Source organism: Artemia franciscana, chromosome 3 (genome assembly GCF_032884065.1).
Source record: "Artemia franciscana chromosome 3, ASM3288406v1, whole genome shotgun sequence".
In the NCBI taxonomy this organism is placed as follows: domain Eukaryota; kingdom Metazoa; phylum Arthropoda; class Branchiopoda; order Anostraca; family Artemiidae; genus Artemia; species Artemia franciscana.
In genome coordinates this window covers 3861883-3881195 of record NC_088865.1, presented here as the reverse complement: position 1 = coordinate 3881195, position 19313 = coordinate 3861883, and the positions used below count along the sequence as shown (strand labels likewise).

The window sequence follows — 19313 nt, the reverse complement described above, 5'->3', positions numbered from 1 at the left end:
GATAGTTCAGCTAAATCCAGCTATAAAACCCATTCACTCCTCAGTTTTCGAATGCCACCTACTCAGGCTCAAGGCTTTCATTTTTCATGGGTCTTTAATCTTAATTGATGGTGACAGGTTACCGTGAAAAAAAAACTATTTACTCGTTTTTCAAGGGGGGGGGGAGCAAAACCGCCTATAAGGAATGTTAGACCATGACTAAACGATTGGCTATCTTAGATTTATTGGCTATAGATCATTATATCTCAAAATCGGTGTTTGGTCTTTGGGCAAAAAGTGATGTTTTACGCTAAATCTCAGAAAATACTATTTTATTATGAAACAACCTCTTATACTACTTAGAAGATCACTAAATTTTGTGAGCTCCTTTCAAGCGAACGCTATCACAACATTCTATGAACACTGCTTCGATACCGACCATTCGATACAGCTTCGATACCAAAAAAAACAGTGATACATCAGTATTTTACAACCTAGTATTGGTATCCTGTATTGGTGTATTTTTAATGTTGATTTGAAGCCATTTTTGAGGGGTTACAACGACAATTTTTAAATTGTTGAGAGGTTAAAAGGGGTTACAAATAAGCAACAGTGACAATTTTATTTTCAATAAATAGTCTTTTCAAAGTGCAGTTTTAGCTTTCGGTTACTATGAGCCGTGGTTCGCTCATAACTAGAGAGAGTTAGCGATTGACTAGCTGACGAGGTAAAATTCTTTTGAAAGCTGAGAGCTGAATCGGGTGAAAGCTGAATTTCTGGATCAGATACAATGACAATTTTACTTTCAATAAATCGTTTTTTCAAAGTGCAATTTTACTTTCGATTATCAAAGACGTGGTTCAGTCTTAAATAGACAGTGATAGACGTGCTGACTAGGTAAAATTTTGGTGACACCTGGGAATTCTCTTAGATGGGAAAAGAAGAAACCTGATATTCTTTCAAAACTTGTAGACTAAACGAAATTATAGGAAAATCTATAAAGAAAAATCAAAATAACATAAATTATGAAATATGAAAGCTCATGAGGACTGCTACTCATTGTGATTTTTCTAAGCCTATTGCAAGTTCAGTCTTGTGCTTGAGATGTTGGGAAAAGCATCACAGTGAAGTAGTAGCTGCTTTCAAGAATAAACTACGACGCAAAGTAGCTGAAATTTAAAAAATGTATTTTAAAGAAAATTTCAAATGGTAAATATTTCCCATGTGCTACTTATTCCAATTCAGCTAAACAGCAATTTCAGAACAAATTTTTTTTGAAATATAGCCTGAAAGTTTTTGTAAGGCAGGGGGGGGGCTAAAAGAAGGGGTACTAATTAAGATTCAACCCGAGCATAAGGAACGGCAGAACCGCCCGTGCTATCATAGCTTAAAAGTCTCCAAAACCCTTAGCTATAGGTTTACAATTTCCTACATTAAAAAACCGAGAAAATCATATTTTAACATGGGTAGTACAGCGATTGTCTCTTTAGTAGATTTAGACGTTTCTTCAGGAGACACTTTCTAAAAATGGCCGACTTTGGAAGAGGAGCTACATCAGACGGCATCGAATGAATGTGCCAGGAAGAAGAAACAATAGCAAAAAAAAAAATGCTTGGTAACATCATATAAGCTGGTGAAGAGGATGTTAGGAAGTCCAATACTTCCTAAACTATTCATCTGTAGACCCTGTCCCAAAAATAGATAAAAAAGTAGATACTAGATACTCTACTTACAAAAAAAATATCAATTGATTAGCTTTTATTTTCAAAATCACTTCAAGCATATATTTAGTTCTGACTGTTCGTAGAGTAAGAATGACGACCAGAATCATTGGTTCTCATTATGTTCACAAGTTAAACCTGAGCAATTTATTTCCTGATGATCCTAGGAGATCAGGGAAATACTCAGTCGAACGGAAATAAACAGTTCTAGTGTCCCTCTTAAGTGACCAAAAGGATTGTGACACTGAAAGTGGCATTTTCTGTCATTTTATGGAACAGTACTACCATTTTACTCTCATAGAAGACCAAGTTGGTATGGACTGAAAATTTTTAGTCATCCAGTCGATTTAAAAATTTCAGAAAACTATGTTCTGACCTTCTCAGTTGCAGAGTAGATGATGCCGCTTGGTCTTAAACTCAGTCTTGAAGTCACATAGTCCCTACAAGATAATGGTTAATATGGATTTTTTTGTAAAACGCATTTTTAGAATAGGTATACTTAATTCTAGCCACTTGAACAGAAGCAAAAAATTATATTATAAAATTATTCTTTTTGTCTTATTTAAATGTTTTCTATATTAAAGCGTATAATAATGTATGTTTACAATTTTAGTCTATGATAAAAAAAAAGGAAAAAAAAAAATCAGAAACAGAAAACAAGCTGTTTGGAAAGGTTCTGAAAAGACTGATGAAAACGGATTGCTGCACTCAATAGAACCTGGTTGTATTTGAAGGGGTATGATATAGACCATTCTTTTGCAAAAAAAGGCACATAGCACATTTTGAGTTAAAGTACTCGAACTGAGGAATTTAAAAGTACTTTCGTGTTAATATGCCCAAAATATGTTAGAAAATGATCATTTCTAAAGTATTAAATCCGTCACACATCCTTTGCTAAAGACTTTTCGATTACTGAAATTAAGCTCTGTTTATGGCCTAAAATTGTTATACCAAAATTACCAAACTTTCGTACCAAAATTTATACCTTTGAATTACCGAAGTTAAGCTGCATGTACGACCTAACTCTGTTTATATCTATTTTGCATTAAAATGTGTACAATAATGATAGGTAAACTATTGAAGGTAAAAAGTATAGAATAGTATTGTTGCATATCGTTTTTTGTTGTTTTTTTTCTTTCTTTCTTTTAATGGGGATCAATTATAAAGAGTGTGTAATTGTAGTTTGGGGAACATCGTACAAGCCATAGTTTTTACTTTTTTTTTAAATTTATCTTTAGTTTTCAATAAATTCTCTCTCTGTGTAAAATCACTTTAGCTGGTACTATATTGTCGACTTACAAATTGGCACTAAATACACGTTACAAATACATTAAAATAGAAACACTTGGAGGTAATAAAAGCAAATTACACATCACTTTAATCTTCATTGTCATAATCGTATCTTTCAATGCTTTCAGTTTGATCCAAGATCTGTAAAATATCATCAAGTTCAACATTAAAATTTTCTTTCGACTCTATTTGTTTAACCCTTCGATACGCGTTGTCATCAGTTAAAACTTCAGTACGATCTAAAATAACAAAATTAGAGTAAATACAATACAAATGAATAAATACAATCTATATAATTAAACAAATAAATTTAGTAAATAAAATAAAAAGAACACTAGAAACTAGATAACTAAATAAAATAAATCAAATGATAAACAAAAGAATAAACGAAGTGAATAAAAAAAAAAGAAGCAGAATATACAATTTTTTTGCTGAGGGTTAGCTGAGGATAAACTTAGAATCTTTTTTCCAAAATTGACGAATCATTCGTGGCAACGAACTGTAGTAAGAAGCGACCCGGCTCAATAGTGAACGAAACTCTAAAAAACCGAATTTTGATACTGAAATATACATCAAAAGAATCGAATTGTTATATTGTCTTTAAATTTATAAGTTTCATCAAATTTAGTCTTTGTCATCAAAAATTATGAGCCTGAGAAAATATGCCTTATTTTGGAAAATAGGGGAAACACCCCCGAAAAGTCTAGGAATCTTAACGAAAATCACACCATCGCATTCAGCGTATCAGAGAACCCTGTTGCAAAAATTTCAAGTTCCTATCTACAAAAATGTGGAATTTCACATTTTTTGCCAGAACACAGGTCACGGGTGCGTGTTTATTTGTTTGTTTTGTTTTTTCCCAGGGGTCATCGTATCGACCAAGTGGTCCTAGAATGTCGCAAGAGGGCTCATTCTAACATACATTAAAAGTTCTAGTGCCCTTTTTAAGTGATCAAAAAAAGTGGAGGGCACCTAGGCCCCCTCCCACGCTCATTTTTTTCCACATTCTACGGATCAAAATTTTGAGATAGCCATTTTGTTCAGCATAGTCGAAAACCATAATAACTATGTCTTTGGGAATGACTTACTCCCCCACAGTCCTTGGAAACATGAAAAAGTTTTTCAATTGAAAGTAAGGATTAACATTAAAACTTAAAACGAACAGAGATTATTACGCATACGAGGGGTTATTCTCCTCCTAAATACCTCGCTCTTTAAGCTAAAGCATTTTGGTAATTTCAACTATTTGTTCTACGGCCTTTCTGATTCAGGGGTTATTCTTAAAGAAATGGGACAAAACTTAAGCTTTAGTGTAAAAAGCGAGATATTAACGAGGGGACAAACCCCCTAATATATATAATAAAAATATAAGAATATAGAAGTTAGTCACGTAAGTTAATTGTTAAGTTATGTATGTTTTTTACTAATAAAAACGTTCGTTAAAAATTAAAAGTTCTAGTTGCCTTTTTAAGTAAACGAAAAATTGCATGGCAACTAGGCCTCCTTCCCCATCCCTTATTTAACAAAATCGTCTGATCAAAACTAAGAGAAAGCCATTTAGCCAAGAAAAGACTTAATATGCAAATTTCATTTTAATAATCTTTGTGCGGAGAGCCAAAATCAAACTTGCATTAATTCAAAAACGTTCAGAAATTAAATAAAAAAAATGATTTTTTTTTTAACTGAAAGTAAGGAGCGACATTAAAACTTCAAACGAACAGAAATTACTCCGTGTATGAAAGGGGCTGTTCCCTTCTCAACGTCCCGCTCTTTATGCTGAAGTTTTTTACTGTTTAATAAAGTAGAATTGAGAGAAAAAATCAAACTTTAGCGTAAAGAGCAGGGCATTGAGAAGGGAACGGCCCCTTTTATACACGGAGTAATTTCTGTTCGTTTTAAGTTTTAATGTCGCTCCTTACTTTCAGTTAAAAAAACTAGTTTTTTATATTTAATTTAAGGACTTGAAAGCACAGTCACCTGAAATAGCAGTCTAATAATGTATATTCTGTCTATTTGACAAAACTGTTTAAATCTAAGTCCTATTAGGCACCATCAAGGACAATGAAAATTAAACCTGATCACATCAGTTGGTCATGTGTTAACTGAAAAACCATAAAAATCTTAAAAAATTAGGAAAAATTATGAGTTCAAATTCTAATGAAAGTGGCATCTACATTAATCTTTGAAATTCAAATTATAACTTTAACCAAATTAACAAAGAGTATCTGGATAATAAAATCTATATTAAAAACTGCAAAGAAATGGCATCAGACTATTTGAAAGGTGGTAGCATATCTTTGAAGGTATAACTGTCTTTAGGATTCAACAGATTGTTAATGGTTGAATTTTTACAGACAAAGAGGGTTGTCAAATTTAATCATTTAATTTTGCTTATCTTATTAATCTATTTAATTATTAATTTATGTTTTCGGTTCAAGGCAACAGCATGGACATGTGAGGCTGTCCCAAGACCTTTGTAATTTCGAGCAAACCAAGAGAAAAAAGTTAAAAAAATCAATCGTTGTTTTCAGGTATAAACAGTCTTAATATAGGTCCAAGGGGCAAATACGCTTTAATTTGGATGTTCTAGGTGAACTTAATTGCACTTTAGGTACAATTAATACAGTCACGAATAATTGACTTTAACAGAAAGGTATAACATAAAACTAACATGAAGGACTCCAAATATCAATGATTCTAATTTTGGACAACTCTTTATTTTTATACAATAATTTTGGTCTTTATTTTACTATACATAAAAGTTGCCCCTTACAAATATTGTAATATTGCCCATCGTTAAACCATAAGGTTTCAACAGTTGGTGGCAACGAGCTGTAAGCAAGCAGCAATGTGATTAGTGGTCGGTAAATGGGTCCAACGACTACATAATTTATTCTGTCGCTACGCCTACATAATTTGTTCCATCGCTAAGACTGCACAAATTGTATACTTACATGAGCACATATTCACGTCATATGTGATGAATAAACTTTTTATTTGGGATGAATAAGACTGGTCTTATGACATACGCTTGGTTCAAATAAACGGGACATATTTAATAACACGAACTGAATTTTAATGGACCAAAAAGCGACAAATCTGCTACCCCTTTTTTCTTATGACACGCCCTTGGGTAAAGTAAACCGGCGAAATTATGTTCCACAATGAATCAATTGCTATAGCTTGTTTTAAGGGAACTTATGGTCATCCATATCCCACCTCCATGGGGCCCTCAATACCCCTCTCCCAACTTCTTGCCTCCTCACTCTTTTGACTTAGAAATTTTTAAACATTTATTTTTGAACTTATATTTTTTCAACTTTTTTGGGGGGATTTGGAAATATTTTCAACTTTTTTTCATATCTTAAAATGATATTAAATATATTCATAACAAAAGAAATTAAATTGTGATATTTTTTAAATACAAAATGAAGATGATAGGAATATGTTAGTCATGATTTTTCCTATTAGGGGAATAATGTTTGTAGTGCATTTTTGTTACTTTCATTTGGGGGGACTTAAATTTTTTTAATGTATTAAAATAACTTTAAATATACTTATAACAAAAGGGGTTCACTTGCGATATTTTCGAAATACGAAATGAAGATGATACAGATAAGTAGTATATGTTCAATCGGGTTTAATTAAAAAAAGGAAATAACTAAACTTAAAGTACACTGTTCTGTGACAAAACTCACGTTGAGAAATATAAGTAATAGAGGAGCTGGACTACATCATTAATCAATCCAATATACCCCCTTTTAATTTAAGTCCCACCATTTTAAAGGAAAATTTCCAACTTTATACAATTTCTCATCATGAGCTTTAAGATAAAAGCAGGTCTTGTGAAATAAGAATTTTTAATGTAATTAAAAAAAGTTTTAATTATATTCTATTTTTCCTATACTACCGATAAAATGTAAAAATTGAACTTGATTTAATGTTTAGTGGATAGTTCAATATCTGTATCTAAATAATTGTCATCATCTTTCCATTTTCTTTCAATAACCTTTAAAATCATACCTTTATCATACTAAAAATCATACCTTTTTAATGGGTAACATAGCGAAAACAAATAAGAATAAAGCACTAAATATAAATTTGGATATTAAGATATTACAATAATAATATCCCTAGTTTTCAAAGCTTCTACGATAAACAAATAATCTCTAATTCTAATTCTTCTTCCATTTATATTTTAAAATAAACTTTCCGTAAAATTCTGTGGATCCATTCCCTTAAATCTTTCTTTTTATATAATAAACACACAAATGGCCGCAATTCACATCGTTAAAATTTTGGACCTTAGTAGAATGATAGACAATTTGTTTATTTGAAGTATTTAAGTAGCTGATAATTTCATTTCAAAGTTGGATTCCAAAAGAATCATGAAATTCTATGAAAGAGCATATGGGATCATTGAAATAACAAGTCCAATGCGTTCCAGTCGATCGCAAGCAGACATAATTGATTACACCCTATTCTTTTTTCTTTATTTTATTTAGTAAGTTAGCTCAAAAGAAAAACGCATCTAAAGTAAGGAATATCGTGTAATTCAGCAGTTATATCAATATTTGTTTAAGTGCATCATTTGATTTTTTTTATGCGTGTATCTTTTTTTTTTTATAGGGACATGAAACTATAGTATCAACAAATTTGTTGGGTCTGTCACGTTTCTTAAAAAATTTAACGTTTCGCATTCCAGTGATTTTCTTCGTACCTGGAATTCTTAAAGCTCCTCCAACTTTTTGTGTAGTGCTAGGTAAATTTCAAGATCCACCGATTTTCTCAGGTAATTTTCAAGCTCCACCAAATTTACTAGTAATCTTAGCAGCACCTTTTTTACCTGCATAGGGCTGAAGCACCAATTGTTAGAGCAGCTTTACCTTTTGCAGCTGCTAATGGTATTAAACATGGAGGTAAACCAACATTTTGAATCAGTTGATGATACAATATAATTATATAGACATCTTTATTCTTTATTTTTCCTTGCTCGATTTGTTCAATTTGTTTTCTTTTAAGCAATTGTTTAACAGGTTCTATCATCATCAATTTCACCAACACGAAACTCGGATGCGAGGAAATATTGAGGTTCCTCGACTTTCTTCTAGTATGTCTTCTTTTTCTCTTGTTTATATAGCCTAAAAGCTTTGTAACAAACTTAGTAGGGATATTAAGGATAATGGTAATTTTAACCAGTTTAAATCTGATTTATGTGTGGAGTTGCTCGGTACGTATGCTTTCGAAACAGATTAACTATATTTTCAGTGGTTTATTTTTCCGTATTTTTCAATGTCTTGCTTTGGGGTTTGATATTTATATTTATATTTTAGTGTTTTTTTTTGTTTTTTTTTATGTTGGTTTCGGTAAATGGTCTCATCCTCCATGCTCTTTATTCTTTATTTTCTTTTTTTAATACATCCTTGCAAGCTCCACTTTTGTTGTGCTATTATGTAAAAATATTTATTTACAGTAAAATTGTTCTACTACTACTACTACTACTACTACATCCTCGGAATCTGAAGTATTGAATCTATCATTTAAATCAAGTTTTATATCTTGATTATAAAACAGTTATATCTTGATGTAAAGTCTTTTTAGGTATATTTTGTGACATTGCCCAACCATGCAAATTAATAGCATCTAAATACATTAAATAATTTGAAGGTACTATTTTATTAAAGTTTTATATATTTATTATTTGCTTTAGCATATCTTTTCATACACTGAGATACACCTCCTCTTATTCCATTTTCAATACAGGTATACATATCTTTTCGGAAAATAATGGAATTTTAGCTTTAAAGTGATTGAGAACAGCTTTGATAACTTCGAAGACCACACTGCCTTTCCATGACGAAAGTAAAACAGTTCAAAATAGGGATGAAACCTTTTTATTGACAGTGAATAGATATAAAATTATTTAACTGGATATTTCGAAAACATAAACAGTGTCCATCATCAGCAGTAAAACTAAAAGACATGAATAAAAATAAACAAAATTTATACCTAATAAACTAATTACATATAGTTTACTGCTCTTATTTTTTTCAATGCAACAGTAATATGTCTGTACACGTAATATGTCAGCTAATTCTAATGAACCGGAACCGAAAAGGTCAAAGAGATTTGCCTCCGCTGTTGCATTGAAAAAAATAAGAGCAATAAACTATATGTAATTTTACATCTATTCACTGTCAATAAAAAAATTTCATCCCTATTTTGAACTGTTTCATTTTTGAGAACAGCTTCCCATGTTAGTCCTAGTGCTGATATGGAGTGCAGTGGAAGTGCAGGGCAGTGGAGTTCATAATTATTTAAAATTACATTTCTAAAATTTTCAACGATATCTGATATAATTTAAACATGACGTTCTAGGTGTAATTTAGTGTGATCTAGTAGCGTCTAACAATTAAATAATTTCCAAATAGATTTCGTTCTTATATATCCTTCTTCAGAAATATTATTCCCTATTAATCTAGAATAAAACTTGACTATTCAAGGAGCTTCTGCAGCAAATATTTTTTCATGGCTATCAATATAATCATAGGGACAAATCCCTTTCTTTATTATTTTTTTTTAATTCTTCAGTGTTTTCAAGCATATCAATAGCATACCCTAAACTATTTAGTAAAAAATTATAATTTACTTTAAATTCACATATAGCTAAATTTTCAGAAAGCCTATCTAACGAAGCCACCAAAACACGGAGTGAATCTATAGAACGCAGTTTGTATTGGGTTTCATTAACAGTTATTGTTTTATAAAACGATATAAAACTCTCCACTCATCTCAATATGCGTCAGGTACTAATTATTTAAGATATAAATGAGAGTTATATTTTGAGGGATTATGCATTGCAATAGGGGATATCTTTTTTACCAGCCATGTGGTCATGACCTAAATGAAAACGATTATATACTATTTCCTTTTCACAAATATGTCAGCTTTTATTGATTGTATCATTCCATTTTTTTCTTACTCGTTCTTGTGTATAACGATGATCTCTCTGTCTATTTTAATACTCATTGGCTGTTTCTGTCCACACTTCTGTTACTAGCATCTTCACCAAAGAGTTCGTAATATTTTTTTTTTCTGTGTCAAAAGAACAACGTTCTTGAAATCCATAATCAAATGGCTTTTGCTCTGCTACTTTAATTGTCTTTTTACATTTCTTTTGATTAAATTCTTCACTATACGATTCAAAATTGGCCATAATATAATAGAGTACTTTCATTTGTTTAGCTCTATTTTTAAATTTAATTTTAGATCCTGGTTTTGACATAATGATGTCAGGATCTTAACAATTTTCTTTTTTATCATGCTTTTCAAATTTCCTTGTTCATTAAAGTGTCTTCCACAGGTGAAGGCACATGAATTTCCCATTTAGGTTTTGATATTTGGGCAGAGGCGCCATTTGGGTGGGGCAGGGGTGGGCAAATGCCCACCCCAAATTTTCCAGGGGCCCAAGCTTCCACCAAAAAGGGTCCTTTGCCGGCCATAATAATAACACTATCGGCTATTAACCATTGTAAACTTTGAAAGCAAGTTAGCTACATAATCTAATTCTCAAGTTCTGTCAAATGCCCGTTTCCTAGATGATTATATTAATATTATAAATTATAAATATTTGCAGTAATTCCTCTAAGTTGATAGACTAAAATAGGTCAGTTCCTGGCCTATCATTTCTTGATGGAATCGTTCCTTGTTATCTTCCAACTGCATTACATAGAAGCAATTACGCGAGCGACGAAATCGCTGTCTCAGCAACTCCATGCCGTCGCAGTCGACTTGGTTATTTCTCGATCGCGTACCCTGACTCAGGGCACAAGAAGCAAACTCACCGACCTGCATTCAGATGAGTTTGCAACAGAACTCGAAATTGAAGTACCTCCTGTGAATGGACCCGCAACTAGACCCTCCTCTGTTGGTCAGAAAGGACGACCTTGAAGAACTCAAAAGATCACCAAGCATCGGAAACAATTTGTGACAACTTTGACGCTAGGAAAGAATTTCATCGAATCTGGAAATTGGACTACTACTTTGGCGAATGAAATGAAGCAAGAATACTTCAAAACTTTTGACCGTGTACTAGCTGAATTTGACAGAAGGTTCACAGATAAATTGCCAGTGCTGAGTACGCTCGAAGCCTTGGATCCAAGCTCAACCAAGCTTATGGACACGGAGCAGCTCAAGCTTTTCTCTTCTCTTTACGGCGAGTTGGATATCGACAGCATTCTTCTCGAATCTCAAGCTGGTATTGCCAAGCGTTGTTTGCCCAATGAGGAGAAAACACCGGAAAACTTCCTAGACATTGTCGACCATCTTCAGGCATTACCAGTGGCTTACTCAGAAGTGATTAAAGTACTTCGTATTGCTACCACACTTCCTGAGACAACAGCGAGCAATGAGCCTTTGTTCTCTAGCCTAGAAATAGTGAAAAACTACCTGCGGTCTACAACAGGAGATGATCGTCTCAGTCACCTCCTTTTGATATTTGCAGAGAAGGATTTAGTAAAAATTTAGACTACAGCCAGCTTGTTGACGATTTTGCAAAGATGAAACCTCGGCGATTCCCCTTGTTACATTGAATGTTGTTATATTTTTTTTTTCTTGTTATGTTTTTCCTTTTTATAAATATATTTGATCCGGAAGATTGCTGCTGAAGGGACACTGAGATTTTTGTTACAACCCTCAGCATAACAATGAAGGTTACTTTCACCGACGTGTTGTTTACTTAAATAAGAAAGTTTCTCGCTGAGGAATGCCAGCCTGTAGTCTGGTTGAATTTTCCACTTTCAGTTTAATCACTTAACCTCGTTGATTGTATTCTTCGTTGTTATAATTAATCTTAGAGGTCAGTGTGGCTGAGTTCCACATTCGGTTACAGTACATTTCCAAGCAACATACGGGTGCTGAAAATGCATTTTTACTTAGTATATTCGATCAATGTGCTGCCAAAACCCGGATTTTTCTTACGCAACACAAAGTGAATCGGGGGGGGGGGCAGATGGAGTTCATGCTCACCCCAAGATTTGGCCCAAATGGCGCCTCTGTATTTGGGATACCAGTAATCTCTTTAAATCTTTAACTAAAACATAATGATTATTATAAAGAGAAAATTAATCACATGTGTAGCAGTTTTTCCATTGATCTTATTTCTAGGAATATAAGCTGTAATGACTTTGTTTTTACTTATTTCAAACAAATAAATAATAATGTTATATTTGTATCCAAATTTATAAATATCTTAAATGACCATCGGACAATTAGTGACCCTTTTAAAGTTGCATTCATTTTCATATTTTTGTTAGTTTGATAGTCTGTCTACATGATTTTTAGCCCGATGAAAATAAGCGAGTATTGGTAAAAGAAAGCCTTTATTATCATTACTTTTTATATTAAAGCAAGTTTTTTATTTTTTACAAATACAGGCAATTCTTTACAAGCACCTCCCAAATAATTTCATAATCTTATCATTTGATAATCAGTTCTATCTACTCTCACAAATTGTAAGCCTGATATGGGATTGATCTCTATGACTAATGTAAGTAAGCTGCTCCTGTTCATATTATTTACATGGCTTTGATCGATATCACAGTTGTTATTGAAACAAGTATGTGCATTATCTTACCTTGATAATTGGTATTTTTCCCTTCTTTTACACCAGTAGAAGATAGATCCATTAGAATTGGCCCTGTTCCCTTCAAATTATTTTCTGCCTCCGCTTTTATAATTATTCTTCGGGTACCAAGACTAGCTTCACTGCTTTCTATACTTGCATCTTCCATATTAGCAGCTTCTTCAAACTCAATGACAAAATTATGATTAAATTCTTCTAAAACATCGACTTCTTCCAAGTTTTCTGCTGCAAATCTGTTGACCAAAGTATCGTTTTCAATGGATATCATGTTTTGTTCCTTGAGGAAAAATCCACTAAATCCGATGTCCCTTAAAGTAGAGGGCAGACCTCGAAAGTCGGAGTCGCTAAGATCAATTTCATCAGCTGGATTGAATGCCAGTACAATTGGTTTATCCATTGGGGCTGCAAATGGCACAGAAGGCATGAGGCTACAAAAGAAAAAGTTACGTATGTCAAATGTGAACATCGATAAATACCTATTCCTCTAATTCCTATTTCAGCCAATGATTTTAAGAAAAATCAATACTGTGAGGTGAAAAAGATATTTAAATATATCTTTAAAAGACAATTTTATTTCCAATAGCACAAAAAGCCAATAAATAATTTGTCTCCCACTATTCCAGAAGAAAAATAATTTTCTTAAGGCTAATAATGAGACCGTGGGGGCTGGTATGATATTTGACAAATTTCCGAGGCCACTTTTGTGTCATTACTATCCCCCGCTTTTGTTTTTAATCTAAAAATCTCGCTGCAAAATGGCTCGCCTCTCAGTTTAGATTAATAAAAACGCATGAAATGAAAGGTTTAATGTGTTTTTTCGTCCTGAACTGGTTTTGATGTCCCAAAGAAAACTCTACCTTATAACTGTCAAAATAGTTCATTCTTTTCAGATTTTGAACTAAGACTCTCTAGTCTCGGGTAAAAAATACCGCTCAAAATGTCGATCTGTAATTTCCTGATTCTCTTTTTTCTTTCAAACAGTTCGTGGTAACAAACTGTAGTAAGGAGCGACCCGGCTCAATAGTGACTAAAACTCTAAAAAAAGGAATCTTGATACCAATAGTTACATCAAAAGAATCTCATTTTAATGCTGGTTTGAAATATATAAGTTTCATCAAGTTTAGTCCTACCCATCAATTGTTACGAGCCTGAGAAAATTTGCCCTAAAAGTCATAGAATCTTAACGAAAATCCCACCATCAGATTCAGTGTATCAGAGAACCCTACTGCACAATTTCCAAGATCCTATCTACAAAAATGTGGAATTTTGTATTTTTTGCCAGAAGACAAATCACGGATGCGTGGTTATTTGTTTGTTTTTTTCCCAGGGGTGATCGTATCAACCCAGTGGTCCTAGAATTTTTGCGAGAGGGCTCACCCGAATGGAAATGAAAAGTTCTAGTGCCCTTTTTAAGTGACCAAAAATTGGAGGGCACCTAGGCCCCCTCCCACGCTAATTTTTTCCCAAAGTCGTCGGATCAAAATTCTGAGACAGCCATTTTATCCAGTGTAGACGAAAAACCTAGTAACTAGGTCTTTTGGGACGACTCAGTCCCCCACAGTCCCCGTTGGGTGGGGGGGGGGTGCAAGTTACAAACTTTGACCAGTGTCTGCATACAGTAATGGTTGTTGTGAAGTGTACAGACTTTTCAGGGGGATTTTTTGGTTGGGAGGAGGGGTTGGGAAGAGGGGGTTATGTGTGGGAAACTTTCCATGGAGGAATTTATCATGGGGGAAGAATATTTCCATGAAGGGGGCGCAGCATTTTCTAGCATTATTTAAAAAAACAATGAAAAAATAAATATGAAAAAGTTTTTTCAGCTGAAGGTAAGGAATAGCATTAAAACTTAAAACGAACGGAAAATATTACGCATATAAGGGGGTTCACCTCCTCCTAATACCTCACTCTTTACGCTAAAGTATATTTAGTAATTTCAACTATTTATCCTACGGCCTTTGTGACTCAGGGCAAGAAATTTAAGCTTTAGCGTAAAGAGCAATGTATTAACTAGTGGGCGAACTCTCTCATATGCGTAATGAAAACATACGAATATAGAAGTTTATTACGTAAGCTAATTCGTAAGTTACGTATATCTTTTACTAATGAAAACGTTCTTAATAAAATTAAAATTTCTAGTCGCCTTTTTAAGTACCCAAAAATTGGAGGACAACTGGGCCTCCTCTCCCCTCCTTTTTTCTCAAAATCATTCGATCAAAACTATGGGAAAGCGATTTAGCCAAATAAATAAATATGCAAATTCTGCTTTAATTATTCATCTGCGGAGAGCCGAAATCAAAACATGGATTAACTAAAAAACGTTCAGAAATTAAATATAAAAAAACATTTTTTTTCAACTGAAAGTAAGGAGCGACATTAAAACTTAAAACGAGCAGAAATTACCCCGTATATGAAAGGGGATGATCCCTCTTCAACGCCCTGCTCTTTACGCTAAAGTTTTTACTGTTTTAAAAAGTAGAGTTGAGAGGAAGAGTCAAACTTTAGCGTAAAAAGGGGGGCGTTGAAAAGGGAACATCCCCTTTCATATACGGGGTAATTTCTGCTCGTTTTAAGTTTTAATGTCGCTCCTTACTTTCAGTTGAAAAAAAACTTGTTTTTTTATTTAATACCGTTAAGAAACCGTTTTCTTAACCGTTTTACTATTTACTGTTTAAGATTAGCGTTTGCGTTAGGATTGAAAATACATGATTAGTAAATTTAAAATAATCCAGGAATGAGAATTAATTTATATTTTTTACTGATCTTCGTTCAACCACCGTGATAAGTTTCTTTGCCCAGTGTGATTACAATTTCATCTGTGTCAATCGGGGACCTTTTGAGAAAAGGCTAGATGTCTTTTTTTATTTATAATGGTTGTTGTTAGTGCTCCCCTGTTACGTGCATAAAGAAAACCATAACCACGCCGATAATTGATTTGTGAGTGAGCCAAGAAGTATCGTTTTCAATTTTAACTATAGATTAAACGAACAAACAAAAATCTCTTCTAATGAAAGTAAAGAGTGCTCAATCACTGTGGCGGGTTGCTGCAGCTGAGATTGAGATCCAGGCTTCTGTACTGCCAACACAGCTTAGATACCAATACAGTTATGAAAAATCGATTTTTTTTTGTGGGGGGCACAGTGCGCAGTAGCGATAGACAGGAAACTGGCAGCACAGCTTAGATAACCAATATTGGTATCTAAGTTGTGTAAGAAACAAAACAAAATCTCCCGCCTATGGTTTTGTAGTACGATCTACGCGTCGGATCGCGGGCTTGGAGGAGGCGCCAAGTTCAGAGCTCTGTATCAAAAGCTTTTCATGGGCAAGATAGGAGTTTTCATAACTGTATATTGGTATCTAGGCTGTGACTACCAAGCAGAGATCAATCCCACTGCGTCACCACGCACTTCTGAATAATGATGAGAAAAAAACAGTACGCATCACTTCCCCATCTACTCTAGTATGTTTACACCGCAATCCCTCAAACATATTTCTTTCTCTTTATGTATTTGTATGTTGGGATTAACGCTAGCGCAAAAAATTTTAGAGTTCGATTTGTAAGTCACGTTAATTTCCGAGAGAAACCTTTACGTTTATCATGTTTAATCTACGTACAAACATTTGAGCAACATTACGTCATTAAATATTTGAAAGTTATGAATTCCCAGAATGGATTAAGACACTGATAAACAACCCATGTTAAATACAATAAAAAAATGAAAGGAAATGTATGCAAAAAAGGCATAAAAATAAATTAAAGACAATAATACACTGTCCGTGATACCAAAGGTTGCCAACGAAAGCTTCGAATGGGATTTTTTCTTCTTCCGAATATCACCTGTGGGCATTTCTGTGTAGCCTTAGGGGATAACTGAATGGTTGTTGGTTGTATATTTTCTTCTCAGGTGTCTTTTTCAGGCGGATCACACAAAAATATTTGGTCAAATCCCATAATACTTAATTTGCATAGCGTTATGGTGAATTTTAGGTTAAGCCTGTTATTTAATAGCTGGTCAGCGAACAAAGTTCAGCTTTTCTCCTAGTATTCTTGACTAGCGGAGGATTAGATCGACATTCACGAGAAGACAACAATCGGGGTTCTTACTAAATTCTTGTCTCCAGTACCTGGGTCAATACTCTGTTTTATATATATTTGGGGTGTTATTTGGTAATTTCGGGATCTCATTAGTCTAAAGCCACGGTATCAGCTTACTAATTCTGGTACCCTAGAAAAAAACATTGAATGTGTGGCATCTCCGTTTATACAAAGTATTTTCACTGTCCCTGGGATGATCGTAAATGGGACTGATCCGTACTTTCCAGAAGCGTTTTTGAAGTTTAAAATCAAAAGAAATACTTTATCTGTTATCTGAGTTGACCTCTGTAGAAAAAATACATCACCTGACCTCTAATTTATATTCCAATTTTTTTATATTGGGTTTATTCTAACATTTTATACTTACTCTTAGCTATTGAAAAAAGAAGTCACGTTTCAGATTTGGATGGCCATGATAGAAAAAAGCCAGAGCTAAGCCATGAATGTTGCACACAAAAAGCCTTGTTCACGGTTTTGCTATCATCTACCAGGGCCAAACTATCTATATTCTACTACTTTACAATGAAAGATGAGAACTAATTGAATTGTGGAGATGAAGATCGTTGAGAAAAGTTTGATTCATGTAAATATGTTAAAAGCATTAAATTCTACGGTTAAACATGTGCTCTCTCTCTCTCTCTTCTCTTTCTTTCTCTCTCTCTCTATTTATATGTCTTACTATCAATCTATGTCTCCTCCATGCTCACTAGCTCAATGAAATAGTATTTTGGCTGTAGCTATACCCTCTTAAATTTCGCCAAAAATAGTAGATAGTCACTTACTTTCCATCTTTTATGCCAAAGCTTGCGGGCATGTAGAAATCCAAGGCAGATTTATGGCTGTTACATTCAGGGCAGGCTTTTTCCAAGCAGTAGTCAGAAAAAAAACCGGGATGACCAACAGGCTTAACTCCTAAGAGACTAGAAGAAGTAACCGTCACTAGTTCTCCAGGGTCGATTGTGTGAACAATTTCGGTAACTCTAGCAACAAAATACTGCACCATCCTTATACTTATCCCACTTGGATATCTCTCGTCAATCCCAACACTCTCAAGGATGGTGGTATTAGTACAAAGATCATCAGCATCAGTTAGTTCGAGCATGTCATCTGCTCTAGCTAAAGGACTATAAGCCAAGAGTGAAGAGTGACCTTTAAGTGTGTGAATTATTGGAGTGATCACATTGTGTATAAACAGGTCTATGTCCTCATATGTGATTTTGTCACTCTCATTTATCTGATCTGAGCCTGTTATACTAAGAACAATAAAAATATTATATTTCTGTGCAATGTCGAGTAGTGTACGAATGCCAAATAATTGAAGTGGATTTACATTTAATTTTGGATTAAATGGTATGTCTAAATCCCAGGTTAACAAGTTTCCACCAGTGCTGACAAGCTCTCGACAATATTTTTCAAAAGTGAAAGCCGACTGGTCAATGTATTTCAGTATCAAAGCTGGCAAAGGGAGTTGAGGAAAGGGCGTTTTCGCTACACCGTTCGCGAGTGATTTCATAATTAAACCATTGTCGTGTAATTCCTTTCCTTGTAAAAAGACTTGTTCTCTTCCACATTCTAAATGCTGACCATTAACTCGAACACGGCACCTCTGCATCCGCAGCATAGTATAAAAACAAAAACTGAAAAGTAACATTACAATAATAAGCCCAAAAGACTTTAAAATCCATTCTTTCTTTTTAAGATTTTCCGGTCGAGAAATTCTTTGGTAAGGTATTTCACTGCTCAGAACACCAAGACTTTTTCCGAAGTTCACCATTTTGACTATATTAGTTGAGCTTTAAAACTGACTGTTTCCTTTTTGATTACTTCGCCTATCTTCTTATCTAGTATAAACAAAATTTATGGCACCTCACGTATTTGTTTCAATTAAACAATCATATCTTGGAAATAAACTCAGATTTATTTTTCTTTTTACTTATACAGGAAGTTTATCAACTATAAATTTTTTGCAGAATTCAACCAGCACAGTATTCAATTTCTTTTTCTGCCCTCGTGTGTTACCAATACTTACCAATGCTAGATATGTATTTGATTATATTTTTTTCCTGGCAACTCCATACAGAATTGACTGTCGTTTAAACTTAGTAGAGGGCTCATTAAATTCAAAATTTAAATATTTAGTGCCCTCTCTAATAGTCGTAAGTTATTCGATTAAAATAAGGAAAACTTTGTAAAAAAAAAAACAAAAAAACTGCATTTTCTGTCAGAACAGCAACATACAAGATTATAAGGCTAAAATTTATTTTTAAAATTTTAAAGTCGGAAATGCATAACAAACAAATCAATATTTCCGTTAATTTTATACTACCAGAAGATGAAATATTTCAGTAAACTAATAAAGATGAATAAGCAAATTTTTTTTTAGAAATTGCAAAAGGTAAAATCAGGAGTCTGACAAAAATTCGTCTTATTTTCTAATGTTTAGTATATTGCATTAGCCATGTGTATTTTCTTACATTCCCACTTTAAATTAAAAAATAATCTTTTCATGGAATTATAATCAAAAATGGCCTTTTTTCATATTTTTTTTTACAGAAATTGAAAAGACAAGAAATTTTTCCTCCTTTTA

At 33.5% G+C, this 19313-nt stretch overlaps 1 protein-coding gene across 3 annotated transcripts; it reads right to left on the bottom strand.

Moving 5' to 3' along the window:
• Positions 1 to 958: 958 nt before the first annotated feature.
• LOC136024770 (uncharacterized) lies at positions 959 to 18542 on the bottom strand. 3 transcript variants are annotated; one of them, XM_065700225.1, is made up of 4 exons: positions 17509 to 18542; positions 12625 to 13061; positions 3070 to 3229; positions 959 to 1148 (listed from the first exon to the last, which is right to left on the bottom strand). In XM_065700225.1, exons 1-3 carry the CDS (start codon positions 18498 to 18500, stop codon positions 3078 to 3080), a joined length of 1581 nt encoding a protein of 526 aa, XP_065556297.1. In that variant the 5' UTR covers positions 18501 to 18542; the 3' UTR covers positions 959 to 1148; positions 3070 to 3077. The 3 variants fall into 3 exon arrangements, with proteins under 3 accessions (XP_065556297.1, XP_065556298.1, XP_065556296.1); XM_065700226.1 differs by lacking the exon at positions 959 to 1148 and adding an exon at positions 1723 to 2140; XM_065700224.1 differs by lacking the exon at positions 959 to 1148 and having other exon boundaries at positions 1723 to 3229.
• Positions 18543 to 19313: the final 771 nt, after the last annotated feature.